General features: G+C 39.3%; 5 protein-coding genes across 5 annotated transcripts; 1 reads left to right on the forward strand and 4 right to left on the reverse strand.

Moving 5' to 3' along the window:
* Positions 1-140: 140 nt before the first annotated feature.
* LOC132788777 (WD repeat-containing protein 75) lies at positions 141-7,900 on the forward strand. Its single transcript, XM_060796352.1, has 8 exons — positions 141-419; positions 483-869; positions 929-1,577; positions 1,635-1,813; positions 1,944-2,841; positions 2,927-3,215; positions 3,282-3,652; positions 7,445-7,900. Exons 1-8 carry the CDS (start codon positions 328-330, stop codon positions 7,799-7,801), a joined length of 3,222 nt encoding a protein of 1,073 aa, XP_060652335.1. The 5' UTR covers positions 141-327; the 3' UTR covers positions 7,802-7,900.
* Positions 4,214-6,114, reverse strand: LOC132788770 (uncharacterized). The gene is made up of 2 exons (XM_060796338.1): positions 5,733-6,114; positions 4,214-4,806 (listed from the first exon to the last, which is right to left on the reverse strand). The coding sequence occupies exons 1-2, from the start codon at positions 5,820-5,822 to the stop codon at positions 4,660-4,662; spliced, it is 237 nt and encodes a 78-aa protein (XP_060652321.1). The 5' UTR covers positions 5,823-6,114; the 3' UTR covers positions 4,214-4,659.
* Positions 7,901-8,745: 845 nt separating the features above from the next.
* LOC132798763 (uncharacterized) lies at positions 8,746-12,844 on the reverse strand. The gene is made up of 3 exons (XM_060810732.1): positions 12,755-12,844; positions 8,986-9,211; positions 8,746-8,923 (listed from the first exon to the last, which is right to left on the reverse strand). Coding segments are annotated over exons 1-3 (321 nt in total). The 5' UTR covers positions 12,757-12,844; the 3' UTR covers positions 8,746-8,830.
* Positions 12,772-14,392, reverse strand: LOC132798762 (uncharacterized). The gene has a single exon (XM_060810731.1). The coding sequence runs from the start codon at positions 14,352-14,354 to the stop codon at positions 13,104-13,106; it is 1,251 nt and encodes a 416-aa protein (XP_060666714.1). The 5' UTR covers positions 14,355-14,392; the 3' UTR covers positions 12,772-13,103.
* A 2,210-nt stretch (positions 14,393-16,602) lies between these two features.
* LOC132798720 (uncharacterized) lies at positions 16,603-17,919 on the reverse strand. Its single transcript, XM_060810677.1, has one exon. It carries the CDS (start codon positions 17,908-17,910, stop codon positions 16,648-16,650), a length of 1,263 nt encoding a protein of 420 aa, XP_060666660.1. The 5' UTR covers positions 17,911-17,919; the 3' UTR covers positions 16,603-16,647.
* Between the last annotated feature and the right edge of the window lie 30 nt (positions 17,920-17,949).

A 17,949-nucleotide genomic window follows, 5' to 3' on the forward strand; every position in this document is an offset into this window, starting at 1 on the left:
TATTATAATTTATTTATTTTATTAATTGCATTAGTTTATTGATTTGTAGTACATTAGATTTGTAATCGATAAGTGCTGCCACATAAACAATTGATAATTCGCGCGCAGTAGCCGCAATCGAAATGTGAAAAGTCGGTTTCACAACACTGCCGAGCAAGTCGAGCAACACTGCAAGAAACAGCTACACGTGCGGCTTGTGTGCTTCTTTCGTGGGCTCTCTTCAAAATACTTGTACATAAATACGCAGTTATTTCGCTAAATATTAATAGATTTAATAGTGTGCTGGCAGTTTAAACTGCTATTAAAGGCTGCAGCAAAGTGACAGCCATGAATTTTGACGACGAAGATCGACTGGAGCTGCAGCATTTGGCGGGCGGCAGCATTGTTGAACATGCGCCCGTTTTCTCCGAACAGGGCAGGTTAGTTATTGAATTGAAGGTCTTGCTTCTTTTGGAGTTGGTATTAATTAAAAATTATATTAGATTCATCTTTGTGCGCTGCAACCAAAAGGTGCAGGTGTTTGTCACCAGCACCGGCGAATTGACCCGTGAATTAGACGATGCAACATCGCCTTTGATCAGTTTGGAACTGGATGTGAAGCATCCAGATTTACTGTTAGGCTGCACAAGCAGCGGACAACTGTTGCGCTGGCATTGGCGCACTGGCGTGGTGCAGAAAGAGGTCAGGTTGAATCTGGACAGCGACTATACCGAAGTGGTAACATGCAATCTGTTGAATCTGTATAAGGGAGGTGAAACCGCCTGCGCCTTTGTTACCGCAAAGCACAACAGTGCCAATACAATGAAATGGTTTGTGTTTAACACCAACACCGGAGCGCAGATTGATGTTAATTGTAGTTTGAGATTGAGGTGAGTACAAAGTTTTCCCTTAAATTTTGATAAATTACAAGTTTCTTCTTGATTTACAGAACTCAAACACCTGTTGTGGATGTGAGCAAAGGCGCCTTCAAGTATATTGCTATAGCACAATTCATGTCTGTGCACTTTGTGCAGTACGAGACATGGCAATGCTTTAGCTTCAAGAACCGTATGCCTCTCACTTGCATTCGTCTTAGTCCATTCGAGCAAATGGCAGCCATAGGCACCCAATACGGTCAAGTTCTCATCTGGCGTCAGTTCGACAATCCCGAGTCGCTGCAGCGCACAGTGCATCATTGGCACAGCTCGGCCGTCTCTTGCATTGCCTTCACGCCCACGGGCATGAGTTTCTACAGCGGCGGCTTGGAGCGTGTGCTCGTCAAGTGGTCGCTGACAAGTACGCAGGAGCGCAGCTTTCTGCCACGTATGTCCAGCGTGCTCAAGCACATTGTGATCAGTGATGGCAACGAGAAACTTTTGGTCTGCACCGCTGACAATGCCCTGCAATTTGTCGATCCCAATGAGATGAAACTGCTGTCAACTTTGCAACATTTCACCTATGCTCTGTCTGACAACGGCGACAATGGTTTGTTCCCTATTGGTTTGTGCTTGAATCCACGCACAAATTCGCTGGTGCTCAATGGACGCATTGGACAATTGCAGTTCTATTCGGCGTATACCAAGAGTTTGCTATATAATGTGAGTTGATAACTTTTAAAAGACTGTTTCTTCTATGAATTCATGTTTGTTTTTTAGTTGCGGGTGGTGGAAGGCAATGTTCAGTCGGCGGAACCAAGAACCATCATTTACAACACTTGTGTGACGCGTGCCGCTTTCAACATTAACTGGATGGCTACAGGTGAAGTTTACAACGATCAACAAAATTTCCCTGAACTGCAATTGAAGTTCTGGCAATACCAGGAAAAACTGCAAACGTAAGTCAAATTTTGCAATAATCAGCAATATTTTTTAATTGAATTTTCTATCCAACAGTACAATTAATTTTGTGCATAATTCCTGAATTTGTGTTACAAGCATACTCATTTTCTTTTCTATCTTTTGCAGCTACAAGCTGAACACAAACATTGAACTGCCGCATCAGGATGGCTTTGTGGCCATTGTCTTCTCCAATCAGTTTCAAGTGGACAATCTGCGCTGCGCTAGTGCCGGCAAGGATAATGTCATCAAACTGTGGACATTAACCGATTCAGAGAACATTTACAAGCGCAGCGTGATGTGGACTTGTGAGGCTCAAGCAAGCTACAAACACCAGAGACTGGAGTCCATCTGCTTCTCCCAGGATGGCTCACTGTTGGCCGCAGGCTATGGCCACACGCTGGTGCTATTTGATGCGCGGACGCTGCGATTGCTACATGCCCTCAGCACCTCCGCTGGCTATGATGGTGTCGTGTCCAAGGCACAGGTGCGTCTCTCGCATACGGCAATCAATGGGACACGCACGGAGTTGGTGCAGCAGCGACAACAGTTGTGGGGATTGCTGCAGACGCTACTCAACAGCAACGACAAAAAACTGGTGCAGCAGGCACAACAATTGATGGCAAGTCCGTCGTCCAGTAATCAGAGTCAGAGACAGTCGTCGACGGCCAAGGAACCAAGCAAGCAGGAAATCTATAAGCACATCATGCAAATGGCCGAATTGGGGCTGCATCAGAAGCTGCAGCTGCTGCGTCACTTTGACATCGAGTGCTACGTGAGCACAGCCTTTCAGAAAAGCCTCAAGGCGCATCTGCAAATGTGTGGGGTAGAACCACAGTCGGCTAATGAGCGTGTTCGCACGCTTAACGAGCGCTTGCATAGGTTGCAGCCACGTCAACGCTTCAAGGCGAAAGTTCGTCTGCTGCAACTGAAGAAACGGCGACAAAACTATGAACTCGACAGGCACGAAATATTACCGCTGTTTAGCATGCTGCAACTGGACGAGACGACAAAGCCAGCAGAAAAGGTGAAACGTATAAATAACTCAGGCAAGCTAGACAAGAAGTCGTACAAGTCAATGAAGCTGGTGAAGAGCACCAAGTCAGCGAAAGCAGACAAGTCAGCAGGCCTGCCATACCTCAATCCATTCAAAAAAGGGTTCAATGAAAGCCAAGGAATCCGGCGAGAAGCTTGCTCCCTTGCAAGGCTCAGCGCAGATATCGCATGTGCAATTTGGATCTGGAGCGCAGGCGCATTTGGTTGCTGTCTGCACAGAGACGCGTGTGCTCATCTGGAATCTGATGACGTTGCGTCTGCAGGCGGGTCTGAAACTCTCGGTGCGCCAATTGGCCTTTGATCCGCTCACCAATCTGATAGCCGCCGTCACGCGTAACAATGAACGTGAGTAGTTGAAATAGATGTGCATATTATCTTGCTAATCATTTTTTTTTATTTGCTGCCTGGCAGTGCACGTCTTCCAGCCAAATGTGCCACTGCCCATCTATCAGCGCAGCAATCTGCCCCAGCTGCACGGTCTGGTTTGGCTGCCACGTCGCCAGCCCAAACAGAGCTCCATCAATGTGGATTGGCAGGCGCAGTCGACGCTTCACATGCTCACCAACGAAAAGGAGATTGTCTATCTGGCATTGCCAGGTCAGACTATAACGGATGATGCACCAGCGCCCATTTCGTTTGCCCAGCCAGCTGACGAGCAGCTGCTGCAGTATGCAACCTTTGGTGCCTTTGTCGCTAGGCAGAAGAATGCCGAGAACACTGAGATTGCGCAGCGAAAAGGTCCACTTATTGTGGGTCGTGGTGTCCACAGTTCAGTCAATGCGGTGAGTTGGCATTATTTAAATCAATTTAAGGGAAACTTGAGAAGTAGGCTGGTTGCAATTCGAATAACTTGATATGTGTTGTGCATATTTAGCATTTCTGCTGAATTCTGTCTCTCAAAGGCTATTTTGATTTGGATTTGCATTACTTTGGGAAGCCTCTAATCTTTACAAGAGCTTGAATTATTTTGCGAACCTTCAGATTTTTCTATAATTTGATTTGTTTTGAGTAGGTTTTGATTTTAAATTCAATTTCAATATTGTGAAATTATAATATCAGCTTTTAAAATATCCTAAGAGAATTACTAAATTATTTGCAATTTAAATTGCTACTCAAAATGTATACGAATAATTCGGTCGACACAATTTCCATTAAATTTAGATTCATTCAAGTACTTTTCACTCCTTTTTTTATTGAATGCACTTATCGATTGTCTATATAAGAAGACAAGAAGTTAATTTTTGTAATTTAAACCCATTCCTAAGATACAAAGAAACAACAATGGAATTTCAAATTCCTTTCGAGATTAACGGCCGTAATAGAAAAGAATCAACTCCGTAATGTATGCTACAAAAAAGTATTTTATTTGTTATTAATTTGAGTGGAATTTATAGTAGAGTTAAGTCTTTAATTTATTTGCTTCTCTTCTCTATAATTTGAATTGAACTTGCAGTCGAATTAAGTCTTTGGTTTATTTGTTTCATTTCTATAACTCGATGCATTTCTCACTTTTAGTTGTTGTTGTTGTTGTTTGTCTTTGTTTATTGAAACCTTACGTGCTATGAAGTACAAGTGGTTAGTCTTAAGATTAGGTTCGATTAAATACAATCAAATATTTTATAAATATTTTTTGATTTTTGTTTTTGTTTTTGGTTTAGCTTTGGTCTTGTTATAAATCCTGTTGTAATTTGATTTGTAATTGCAATTGTAATTCGTATTGTTGCTCAGTCGTGTTCAGTTGTTGTTGTTGTTGCTGTTCACTTTGGTGTTGTTGTTGTTGCTTCCAAGTCTATTTCTTTCTTTTGCGTATGAGCACATCACCAAGACGTGGCGCCGTAGGAACACGCAAATGGCGACAACGTCGCATCATCAGCACATCGTGTTTAAAGTAACGCAAACAATGCCATTGGGGCACCTTGGGCATCAGTTGATGGTGCTACATTTCATAGAAAGTAGAAAAATAGTGAACACATGATTATTTATTATTATGAATAATGACATTAATTCGCTCTCTTTATCTATAACCAGGCCTCCTTAATCTCTTTTCCTTGTGACACCCTATTTAACAAGATCTCGTGATCGTTTTATTTTTGCCACTACTGCAGCAGCAGCGTAAAATCCGAACTCAGCACTATTTTCAACTCAATTTGAATAATTTCAATTGATTTTAATAACGTCATTCTCTTAGAGCCGCAAGCTTATTGTATTTCTGGATGCCTTTCAATTGCCTCAGATATATATCACGGCTTGGCAACAGTTTAAGTAGATCAGAGATTGCCCTAGGTCTGTTGGAATTGAACTTGCCAAAGGATATGACTATAGCTAAGATCGAGCTTTAGCCTTGCTTTAGCGAAGTGATTATTGTAATCTATAACAACGTATAGTACGCATTAATCACTTTGTTATTTTTGAATAAATTTTTTGTGTATTTTTGTGGAGGAGAAATTGATAACGATGAGAGAGATGTCACACCCGCCGCGCATTATATAAGCAAATGGAATTATTTATTGTGATCGGGGCGACTCGTCGTATACTCGATGAACAGTTAAGGGGCGCCGCTATAAATAGTTGTGCTGATTAACAGCCGCCCAAGTCGTGCTTGTCAATTATTAGAAAGTAATCTTTTAATTAACATTGTCCAATGCACTCGTCGTTGTACTCTCGACCCGGAATACCGGGTATTTCTCTGCTTGGTCACATATGTAATAATATGAGGAAGTAAGGAAATGTCATTGTGCCACATAAATTGCTTGAACTCGTCAACTCTTCTTTTTCTTAGTTCACTTCCTGCTCTCTTCACACTCCACACAACACCTTCCTTCCTTCTCCCCTCCTTCCTTGCATTCTCCCTTGAACACTCACCTCATTCACAATTGGCACGGGTCCAGCTTGGGCCCAGGCAAATAATGCCAGGCACAGCAACGAAATGATTGCAATAAAGTTGGGCCACATTTTCTTGCACTTTTTGTTGCACTTTTTATTCTGCGCGCTTCTCTTCAATTATTTAATAAATAATTGACGAGAATTTATTTATTGTCAATTTGGGTTTCGTGGTCCGTGAACTTAACGCTGCTTCTTGATATTTATTTTTTTGATTTCCGTAAACTTTTGCGGCACGCGCTTCCGTTTGCCTGCCTGCCTGCTTGCTGCTGTTCGTTGTTCAGTCACGCTCTCTCCGGCTCGGTTTGCTGCTGCTGCTGCTGCTCGTTGTTGTTTGTGCAAAATACAAAGGCGAAGTGTTGAACGGCTGTTGCCGCTCAATGCAATTTATACGCCAATCTGCTGCTACAGCGACGCTAGCAGCGATGTCGGCAGCGCGGTCGACAGCAGCCGCTTCGTGCGTGACGCGCTCTCATAATTCTAATACACGAGACTTTGCCCGTAAAGTTCGGTTTGTTATTGTTGCGTGCACTCTCTCTTGCTCTCTTCGTTTGTGCTCTCTCCCACACACATCGACACAGTTATGCTGACGCTGCATTTACTGCAGCCGCCCACTCCAAAAGAGCTTGCGCTCACACGTAAGCTCTCATTACTCTCTCTCTCTCCCTTGCTTGTTCTCTCGGCGCTTTGTTATTCAATTTGTTTTGTTTATGCGTAGCTATAACACTATTTTCTATCTTTTTTTTTGATAGTTGTGCTCTTTTGCTCTTTTAAGCTTATTATGTGGTTCAATAGTTCGCCGCATTTGCATTTGTTGTGGCTACTTTATGAGAGTGCAAATCGCAATACATTAATGTGTGTGTGTGTGATGGCCTGTAATTTCCCATGGGAGAGAGCGAAGCGTGGGTTGTGGCTTTGTAATAATAATTATTATGCGAGCACTTGTCGCTTATTGGCTTAATTGCATTACACACTTACACATTGACTACATAGTATATAGCCTATATATTTTTTGGCGTCTGGTTTGCGTTGGTTTCTTCAAGCTGCGCCTCTGATTCACTTTGGATGCTGTTGCTGCTGCTGTTGCTGACACTTTGTGTCTGCTTCCTGCTCCACAATTTCTTAATTAGCAATTCATCAGAAATACTTGTACATCAGGGCGGATGAGCGATGACAAATTTGAAATTATTTATTTCTACGATGATTTCACAACAGAAATGTCACCTGCAAAACAAACGCATGCGCGAAGGTTAATAGACTTCTGCGAAACTTGGCCACTTTAATTTAGGTTGAGTTTAGTGTGTTTCACGGCACATGGCAATGACAAAACTCATAAAAAAAAAACCAACAACAACGATCCGTACAAAATAAATGTGATTACTAAGAGCATAGGAACTTGAACCACAATCTGTGCGAGCGCCCAAAAAAATATCAAGAGCGTTCTTCACACGTGCGGAGGCTTGACTTTGAGTTACCCTTTAATCAACTTGAAGCATTTGAAATCTCACTTAATTCCAAGTCGTAAACTAAAGAGTTTACTCTCTGTCTCTCTCTCTATTAATATACCCACTTTAATATTGTCCAGGGTATGCGGCAACAACAACTAGATTAGAAAAAAAAAACTAATATATTTTTATGAACTTTGTCAAGGTTAATATCATTAATGTGCCCTCAAATTCGCTTCTCGATTACAGCTTGTCAATTTGTCCGCCCACACGATGCCCGCCATGAGTCTGATCTGCGGGGAATTTATCAAATCGCTTTTAACGCCTGGCGAACGCGATGAGCCAAATGATACAAATGAGCTGCCGCTTAGCAACGGCATACTGAATGGCAATGGTCACACTGAAAGCCAAGACGAAGACGAGGATGAGGAGGAGGAGGCGGATCTGAAGCAGGAAGACTACAAAGAGACGAAGACAGAGCTTAGAAAAGTGTTGCTGGATCAGAATTCGGCACTGGAGAAGATCAATAACAAGGAGGTGGAACAACAGACGCTGGATGCGAGATTGCAACGTGTGGCAAAGCACGACGTAATCCTAGAGTTTTAACTGTAGATCACACGCACACACATACAATAGTTCCAGACAGCGTTAATTATATAATTAATTAATTTAGTTGTTTTAACAAATATTATTGAGTTTTTTTTTTATAAAATGAACTACGACCAACTATGAGAATCATTGCTTAAATATTATTTACATAAATAAAATGCAGTTATTTTTGCAAATTACTGAACTATTGTTATTATCTTTATTTTGGCATCCTTACACGTATCCTGATTACTACATTTTCGGCAAAAATGAAAAGGTAAGTAGGGTAAATATATTGGTACGTATGTTCCTAAAACTTCCAAGCAAATACTTTATCAATTGGCACTAAAAAATATGCAAGTCATCTAAGGAACGAAAACTTGTCAAATTTCGCTCTCAGGACCAAAAAAATGGTCGAAATCGCAAAATTCAGGATAACTCGACAACCAACAGGATGATTTGAATATCCTTTGGTCAGTCAATAGTCCTTACTAATACAAGTTGTTTGACACCGGACTCGACAGGATCAGACAGGATATGGCCGAGTTATATACTATTTTCTCTATACAAAAAAGTCCTTGTAACTTGAGTCCTGCAAAGACTTTCGTCCTTTTTATTTTATAGTCCTCACTTTTAGGATAAGCATTATCAGTGTGCCAAAGGACATCACAATAGTCCTTCAAATGGCTGAGTTACAAGGACTTTTTCAATTTTTAGCAAATTTTTGAACATTTTTCAAAATTTAAAAAAATTTTTTTTTTTAGTTTTCAAAATTTGTGAATGCCATTCAATAGTCGTTTTTATGCTGAATAGAAAATGGTATGTCCTTTTAACATTCTTAAGGATATAGCCAAGCTAGGGCTTCAAAAAGTTATTATTTTTAGTAAAATTAAAACTTTCCTTTTCTTTTTCTGTTAAGTTTGAATTGCGTTTTAAAAAGAGTTTTGCTGATTTTAGCTTAAATTAATGACTATCTTTTTATTTTCATTGTTTTTATGAGATATATTATATACAGCATGTAACAAAATGCAATTAAATGAGATGTTTTTAGAAGTAATGACGACGTGGCAACAGACCAGCATGAGAGAGCACATTATAGATTTCCATGCGTGGAATTTTCTCCGCCTGACGCTCGTGAACCTGTCAAAAGAAACTCTTAAGAATCAACCCAAAGAACTGCCAATAAATAATGATTGTTTTACCACTTGTTCGCCGGGTCCAAACCAGCTGGATTTGGCCAACGCTTGTCGGACTCGAGGTGATTGATAGAATGGATTCTGAAAGTGTGGCGGCAACGTTTGTTCCCAGGCGGCATTCTCTAAGACGGCAATGTGTTGCAAGTTGTGCTGCGGACGTGCCGCAACGTTGAGGATCAAGGTGATCAAGAGCAGCGCGAGCGGGGCACAACCATATCGATGGGGCAGGCACCTAAAAAGAGACAGAAAGAGGGAGAGCGAGAGATGAGTAACGAGATCTCCACTTGTGGCGGAATTTATATCATCATCATCATTATTATGATTAGCAAAAGTAGTGTAGTATTATGATCATTGCGTAAGTGTAGCGTGCATATGATATTACAAGTTTCCGCCTGTCACGCATGTACGCATATATGTGGCACCTCCTCCCTTCCCCCGCCCCACGACACTGCCTGGAACACGCCTAAAAACCTAAATGACCGCTTTTCACTCCAGACACTGGACAACTAGTTAGCGTTCAAGTCAGCTGACTTGGTCAACCAACAAACTGTTGCTTTTGGTCTTATGTATAAAATGGATGCGTGTAGCTACAAGTGCGTGTTTGTGTCCGTGTTTCTGTGTGTGTTTGTTTGCGGCAGGTTGGCTAAAAGTTGCCGTCTTGTGACTAGGCGAACGACTCTCAGTCATTTCCTAGATGTCGCGTGCTGTGTCGCCTCGTCGTCGTCGCTTTGGTGCGTACACCACGAAAAAAAAGAAAGAAATGTACAAAAAAAATACATGTAGCGAAAAAAGAGAAATACATTATTGCATATCGAAATCGTTGCTGAGATGTGAACGGCCCACATTTTGCTGCTGGCTGCTGAAAACTATCCCTGATCTTTGCTTTTAATTGGATAACCGGCAGTCTACGAGATGCGCCACAATCATGATGATGATGACGATGACGTAAGCTTTGGACTTGATATTGCCACTTGTGGCAGCTGCATTTGCCGCATACTTTATGTGCCCTTCTTTTGCCAATTCATCATTCAACATTAACTTGTTTTGCTCTTTAACAAACAGATGTAAACTTACATCATAGCAGGCAGCGCGCTCTTGTTACAACTTTATTTCACTTTTACATTGAACAATTTTACAAAGTTGTTGATTAGAAAAGTTGTTGAAATTAATTGAAAAGCTTTCAATGCATACCAATTGAAGCAAATATTTGTTGGTATCTCTAATTTATTCAAATTGGAAAAGACTAATAGATTTTCTTTCCATTAGATTAAGTATACGTCGACGTATACGTAATTTATCACATTTTCAATTGGTCCTAACGACATTATTGCTGACAGACATTAATTAAATGGATTTTAGAAATTAAATGTATTCTCATTGGGATTATTTATGGTTTATTAAGATGTTTTTATGTTACGTTTAATTTGTAGAAATTAAGTATACGAAAATCAAATTGATAATGCTTTAAATTATTTATTGTCAGATTTATTTATCTATATATAAGTAAATTCAATTCAATATAATAATTCGATTTCAATTGTCCTACAATTGTTTTAAAATGAAACAATTGATTTAAGATGAATGCACTTTAAAACCCATAACAAGACTCATCATTTTTAGAAGAGCAACTGTATGCTCAACTGTTTTGTAACACTGCTTTAAAGTCAAGTGTAATTTATCAGAGAGTAGCGTAGGCTTAATTAAAGCTTAATTTGCCTTCGTTGAATGATGCCAAGCAATGATCCCGAATGGAGCAACCTTGTAACTGTTAAGCGGGCAATTTAATGCGCTCGATGTCTTTACGAACACTTTGCCAAAAAAAATGAAGAAAACAAAAGATGAAATGAGTTAGTGGTTGGGTTCAAGACAATGTGCGATATCAAGGCCTACTTGCGTCGACCTTTCACTCTCTGCTAACCGACGAATTGCAGTTTCAGTTTCAGTTGCAGTTCCAGTTATTTTCCAGATGTTAAAAGAGATGCGTGCAACTATTTCCTCATTGTATGCAAATATAATTGTATAGGAATGTGTGTGTAAAGTGTAAACAAATTTGTAGACGACTTTTGTAGAACAACAATACGTCAATCTTTGCCAATTAACCGGATGACCCAAATTTGGCTACGCAAAGCAGCAGCGAAAAAACTGCAACGAGCGAAACAAACGGCAATTGGATTCCATTGACCCAATCAAAGCCAACAACACGCCTTGTTGTCATCTGTAAGCAAGCAGAGACAGTCAGACAGACGGACGGACGGACGGACAGACAGAGAGACAGGCAGCGATTTCGTGTCCACACATCTGTGGCAGAGTCACAGTCACAGTCACAGTCTGTGGCACCACATGACACACAAAAGCGATGCCTCGAAAACCTGAAAGAAGATAACAACAGCAACAAAAACATTCCAAACTCGAGTTGCATAATCTGCAGCAAATATGCAACTGAGGCGGGGCAATGCTAACATGTTGATAGTAATGATAATAATGTTTTGCACAAATAAAATTGCTTAGCTGTTTAGCTGAAAAGTTGTGAATGAAGTGGATAAGGAATCATTTGATATGAGCGAAAAGTGATAGTAAAATAAATAGGAAATGCAAATTCTATCGATGATTGAAAGAAGAGCTCTTTAATGTAGCCTAGACTGTCGTCTAATTATTCTCCTCCCAAATATTACTCATTCGCAACGTTATTCAAATGAACACTTCACAAATTAAATACAATTCAAATGCAATTATTTCTATAATTAAATGTAAATTGTACTCAAATTAAAACTAAATTGAATTACTTTAAGTATATATTTAATTATTTAATAGCCATAAATTACAAGCAATTTACACATTTTATTTGTACTGAATTTATGTTTAAATAATTTACCTAAAAACCATTTCACTTATTGCCAAATTTTGAGTACGCATAAAATTATTGATTATTAAATCAATTTCAAATCGAATAGCGAAATTTCCCCCCGCCAAACTCATTTGCAGTCGCACTTGAATTAATGACGAAATGTGGCTTAAAAACATTGCGATTGCTTCATGGCCAAATACCAAAGACTATCGTCATATCGCATTTGGTCAATATTGATATTCAATTCTTGTAATTTCCCATTCAGCGTGACGATCATTTAAACTCGTAAGTAACTGGGCAGCTGCTTTAAGCGTTGCTCACTTTTTTACGTCATTTTTTGATCGCAGACGTGCGACACTCGCGATTAAGTCTAGCAATAACAATAAAACACAATAATGCTACCGTCTCGCCGCCAAAAAAAAATATATGCATTGTTTATTTTTATTAATTTATAGCAGTTTTCGTAAATGAATTTTATTTTTTTCTCTGCTGCTGCAGTCGCGTTTGTTGGAAAAACGTGACAGTTGAATTGAATTATATACCGAGAGCTACTGTCACATTTAATAGTTTGACTTGTTGTTTCCCTTTGTCGATTGTCTGTCACTCTCTTGTCTCTCTGCGCGTTTGCAGTTTTATATTTATTTTAGTTTTGTTTGTTTATGGCTTTTTACAGTGCGCCTTCACCTGCTTCAACAAATGCAAATATTTTGCAGCATTTTATTTGAATGTTGGCAAACTTTTGGCACTTGCTTTGGCAATGACAAAGCAACAAATTGTTTTTGTCAAGTGTCTCAACGTCAAAGGATAATTGTTTGCAGAAAAAGTGCATAAATTTGATACAGTGATAATAACTTGGTAGAAATATTTCACTTCTCAAAGCAAACCATAAATTTCTCATTTCATTTTTAATTATTCACTAAATGAACTCACATATTTAAATATGTTTTTCTTTAAGATTTTATATATTTAAATCAACTCTTCAAATTTGCACTTCAATTTAATTTATGCTGCGTAATCCCGACTCGAACAAAGACCGATAAAACGTTTAAAGTCAGTCTGGAAAAAGCGTCAACAAGTTGTTGATATGAACGCGGCCTCTTGGCAACTGAATTGCAAACTTGAAGCCATCGACGAGCAGAGCCGCAACACCAAAAAAATAAACTTCAGCTTGAAAGTTTTCGAATTCCAAAACCAAAAAGAGACAACGAAAACTTAACGAAGCGTTCAAAAGCTATGAATTGCAGGGGAAAAGCAAAAGCAAAGGTGCAAAAGCTATTTATTATTTCGTTGGCTTTAAAACATAATTATCCACAAAGTCCTCCAGCATATCTGTCATCCGATTTCTATATAGTTCGTCCGTTTTGAAAGCTTTCATGCAGATTTCAATACGTTTGTGACTGAAGAAATCATTAAATCCATCTTCCGAGCTGGTCAACTCTTGAGTGCAAGCTGGTGGCAACATAGCCAAATGGCTGAATTGCAAGCTCTCAATGATACCGACTATGCGATACTCTTCTATCGAATCGTAGTACTCAGCCTCGGGCAGGATGTTGGCAATATTTAAGTTCGCTTCTTTGAGATACTCTTTCATGAAGCGATAATATTCCGCCAGTAATTCATTGAGATGACCAGCTCGAAATTGTTGCGTTGTTGGAATGGTCAGCATTGTGGCCAAATCCATGGCAGGTGGAGCATAGCGTAGCAGCTGAAAATCCACGAAGCGGCACTGCAGCGGCTTCTCATCATATTTGTCATACTGGAAGAGTATATTATTCGCCCAGAGGTCGCCATGCAGCGTGACATTGAGACGTGTTTTCGACGCTTTACAAAGTTCAAATATGATGGCCATACGTTGAGTAACTTCACTCAATATGTAGTCCAGTTGGCTCTGGTATTTGGGTAAGGTTTGAATAAGCTCTTTGAAGACCTCGCAAGTCTGATAAAAATAACGTATACGCATGTGTTCCTTGCGTACATTCGAGGGATACGCATGCTCCTCCAACGGTATTCTTTCCTTACCTTGCAGATGCATTATAATCGAACCAGCATGCAAAGCAGCCAATGTCTTCAAGGCACAATGAAGTTGTCCATAGTTGAGTACTCCATCTCGTCCTGCTCCCATGCGATATCCCTGATCAATGAGGTTCTCAAAGATCAACAGATTCTTATCTGCATAATAGCACTTTGGAGCGATCTCAGCACACGCTGCTTGCAAATCAGGCAGCACATGTTTATAGGCTGTAATCTCCCTTTGAAAGACACCAAAGTCCTCAATATATTCCATCCTCGATGCATTTCCTTCGGGCGCAGCTTTGCAAAAGAAGCGTATCGTTTTTAGTTCGTCACACTGCTGCAGCTTTAGTGTCACCTGCAGGTGAAAATGACTTCCTAAATATCCTTCGGGAGCATCTGAAGTGCGTTTCAAATTAGAATCAATAATTTCAAAGCTCGAAGCTTGAGCATTTCCTTTTAGATATTTGAGACACAGCTGTTGAATATCTGAGCTACTTAAGTCTAATACCGTTGCCATCTTGTCTAGAACTGTCTTGCCAAATGAGAGCAAATCTTCCACTTTTTCCACCTTTTAGTCGTGTGATGGAACACGCATGTGGCAACCTGTTGTCACACCTGATAAGTCATCCACATCAGCCTTAGTTAAGAGGAATTGCCGAGATTAAATAGGTCGGAAATCATCCCTAAACATCAGCAAACATTTTAACAAACTGTGAAACTGAAATACACTTACTCTTTAGTGAAAATAATTATATAAAATACAAAAATATATATTAACGAATTCGTTTAACATGTAAGAAAGCTACAATCGAGAGTGCTCGACTGTGCGATATCCTCCATCCATTTTGAATAAGAGCAAAACAGTGGGATATTATTTGTAAAATATACCAAAATAATGTGCCACAGCAATACTTAAATATAACGAAGGCATTTTAATAGAGTACTACATTCATAATATATCATATAGTGAAAAAATATACCAAATTGAAACGAAAGCAGCTAAGACCCTATTGCAGTAACATAACATCTACAATTTAAAGTAAATGTATTTTCTTTTCATGAGGTGTGCTAACCAAATTGATGCTATATTTTTTTACTACATATACTATTAAGAGTGATTTATTTCCATGTGAATCTGTTCAGACACACCCATTGTCTGTCTTCTGGCACAATCAGTGTGCTTCATCTGTCAGCTGTCGTGTGTTGTCAGTTAAGATAAGGCAACTCACGAACATTTGGCATGCGAGTGACCCGTTGCCTTACTCAAGAGATCGTAAAACCTATTTTAATCCATTAAGTTTAATTTATAATAATTCTATTGCTGTACTATATTTCTAATACCAGACTTTAAACTATCACGTAAAGCCATAGAAGTTGTAATTCTTGCCGAAAAAAAATATGAAATTTTTACAAATATGAAAATATTACGTTAAGAAAATAAAGATTCAATTAAGGCAGCTGAAGCAGTTGATCGGAATTTATTAAGACGAATGTTGAAAGAACACAAATAATTTGTATATTAATATACTAAGAGAAGCAGCGATAAACAAAAGAGAATACACGTTGTACTCAAATTATGTAACAAATATATGATAGAAAATGTTGCTCGTAAGTTCATTGCTAAAGTACAAAAGGATTTAAGTTTTGATGGGTGGGAATGCTAGCTTAGATTATGTACAACAGAACTTGTTACTTCTTAGTTAAGCAAAAACAGTTAATAGATTTAAGCGGGAAACACAAAAGGATGTTACTTGTACTTACAGAAGACGTTGCTTACCAAGAGACTTTGCTATGTTATTAAGCTGAATTAGTTGTAAGTGATTATACGCAAAGGGATGCTAGTTTGTATGTTTTGTCAAAGAAGATTTACTACTTCTTAGTTAAGCAGAAAAAATTGCTCAAACACAAGGAACTAGGATGCTACTTGAAATTACGAACAACAGATTACGTTGCTCAGATAAAAAAAATACTCAACCGTTAATTATAAAAAGATGCTAGTTGTACTTGTTAAAGCAATGTTAAAGATCGTTTAAAGTGAAGATGCTAGAGGAATACAAGGAAAGGAGGGAGATTATGTTGATGCAATAAATCAAAATTTCCGCCTGCATAAGTTTAAACTTGCACTTCCCCGCTGACAATTCAATTTTGTACCGTGCAATGCTTTTTCAAAGCCTCTTTTCGCTTCTTTTTAACAATGCGCGTTATTATTACCAAGAAAAAAAAAGAAAAAGAGTAAGTTAATTCAATTTGATCTGAAGAAATGCTTGATATTAAAGAGAGAGCCTTTTAAACTTCGCATTCATATGCATACCCTAACAAGTAGCTATCTAACAAAAAAACGGAAGCTATAAATTTACCAAACTGCTGCGAGCTGTAATCAAATTTTCTTAAAGCCTACTAATATTGTCAAAGGGATTAGCAAGGCGTCTGTAGGGGAGAGTGTAATATATCTAACACGAAACAGGCCCTCTGTAGACTCTAGGCAAATAAAGCTAATGCCGCACGACTAACGTCAGATGATTCGAATTAATTAAAGGAAATACGTGCCCACGGAACAGCTGTTTTTTTACAGCACCCATAACCTGGTTTTATCAACCATATAAATGTGAGTAAGGTAAGATAAGTGAGAGCTTATGAAAATAAGAAAAATTAGCAAAAACAAAACTTATATTGATCTACATTTATTAAGGAAATTAATTGGCGCCAATTCCAATTCTGTTATATATTATTTATGTTTGCACGATCAAAGAATTAACTCGAATATCTTCATGGCATAAACTTTATTTGGTAGTCTTAAAATAATGATTAACTTAAGATTTCAGCACAAAGTTATCAACAAAGTCCTCCAGCATATCGACAATGCGATCTCTATAGAGTTCATCTGATTTGAAAGCCTTCATGCAGATTTCGATGCGTTTCTTGCTAAAGAAATCGTTGAATCCATCTGCCGAGCTGGTCAACTCTTGAGTAAAAGCAGGTGGCAGAATGACCAAATGGCAGAAAAGCAGACTCTCAATAAGGCCGACGATGCGATACTCTTCCACCGAATTGTAGTACTCAGCCTCAGGCAGAATGTTGGCAATATCGAAGCCAGCTTGTTTCAGAAACTCGCCCATGAATCGATAATATTCCGCCAGCAATTCATTGAGATGAGCAGCTCGAAATTGACTAGTTGTTGGAATGGTGAGTATAGTCAGTAGATCCATGGCAGGCGGAGCATAGCGAGCCAGCTGAAAGTCCACAAAGCGGCATTGTAGAGGCTTATCATCATGTTTCCCATACTGGAAGAGTATATTATTTGACCAGAGATCGGCATGCAGCGTGGCATTGAGACGCGTCTTTGAGGTTTTCGACAGTTCAAAAATGATGGACATGCGCTTAGTAAAGTTCTCCAGAATATAATCCAATTGGTTTTGGTATTTGGGCAGCGTTTTGATGAATTCCTTGTAGACTTCACAAGCCTGATTGAAGTTAACCAGACGCATGTGTTCCTTGGGCACATCCAAAGGATACGAATTCTCCTTCAGGGGAAGTCTTTCCTTACCAGTTTGGTCTTGGATAATAGAACCGGCATGCAAAGCAGCCAATGTCTTTAAAGCACAATGAAGTTGTCCATAGTTGAGTACTCCATCGCGTCCAGCTCCCATGCGGTAGCCCTGATCAATGAGATTCTCAAAAATCAGCAGATTGTTGTCCGCATAGTAGCACTTGGGAGCAATCTCAATGGTGTTTGCTTGTAGCTCCGGCAGCACATCCTGATAGAATGTAATCTCCTTCTGGAATACACCAAAATCCTCTAGATATTCCATATGCGATGCATTGCCTTTTGGCGCTGATTTACAGAAGAACCGCAGATGTTGTGGCTCTTCATTTCCCTGCAGCTTTAGAGTCACTTGCAGATAAAAGTGACTGCCCAAATATCCTGCAGGTGCATCCGAAGTGGGCTGCAGTTTATAGCTGATAATTTCGAAGCTTGCGTTCAGATCATTCTTTTGCAAATAAGTCTGACAGAGACCCTTAATGTCAGAGCTGCTCAACTCTAATGCGGTTGCCATCTTGTGTAGAACTGTCATGGCAATTGCAGGTGAATTCTGCATTTTATACTCAAAAGT

This window comes from Drosophila nasuta, chromosome 2L (genome assembly GCF_023558535.2).
Source record: "Drosophila nasuta strain 15112-1781.00 chromosome 2L, ASM2355853v1, whole genome shotgun sequence".
NCBI lineage: Eukaryota > Metazoa > Arthropoda > Insecta > Diptera > Drosophilidae > Drosophila > Drosophila nasuta.

Bases quoted from the DNA above. Each gene is read 5' to 3' on its own strand.
- LOC132788777 (XM_060796352.1), top strand. From the start codon at position 328: ATGAATTTTGACGACGAAGATCGACTGGAGCTGCAGCATTTGGCGGGC. The intron at 420-482 runs GTTAGTTATTGA...AAATTATATTAG, and splicing joins GTTTTCTCCGAACAGGGCAG to ATTCATCTTTGTGCGCTGCA. The intron at 3,653-7,444 runs GTGAGTTGGCAT...TCTCGATTACAG, and splicing joins TCCACAGTTCAGTCAATGCG to CTTGTCAATTTGTCCGCCCA.
- LOC132788770 (XM_060796338.1), bottom strand. From the start codon at position 5,822: ATGTGGCCCAACTTTATTGCAATCATTTCGTTGCTGTGCCTGGCATTA. The intron at 4,807-5,732 runs GTGAGTGTTCAA...TATGAAATGTAG, and splicing joins CCGTGCCAATTGTGAATGAG to CACCATCAACTGATGCCCAA.
- LOC132798763 (XM_060810732.1), bottom strand. The intron at 8,924-8,985 runs GTAAAACAATCA...TTCTTTTGACAG, and splicing joins TTGGACCCGGCGAACAAGTG to GTTCACGAGCGTCAGGCGGA.
- LOC132798762 (XM_060810731.1), bottom strand. From the start codon at position 14,354: ATGGCAACGGTATTAGACTTAAGTAGCTCAGATATTCAACAGCTGTGT.
- LOC132798720 (XM_060810677.1), bottom strand. From the start codon at position 17,910: ATGACAGTTCTACACAAGATGGCAACCGCATTAGAGTTGAGCAGCTCT.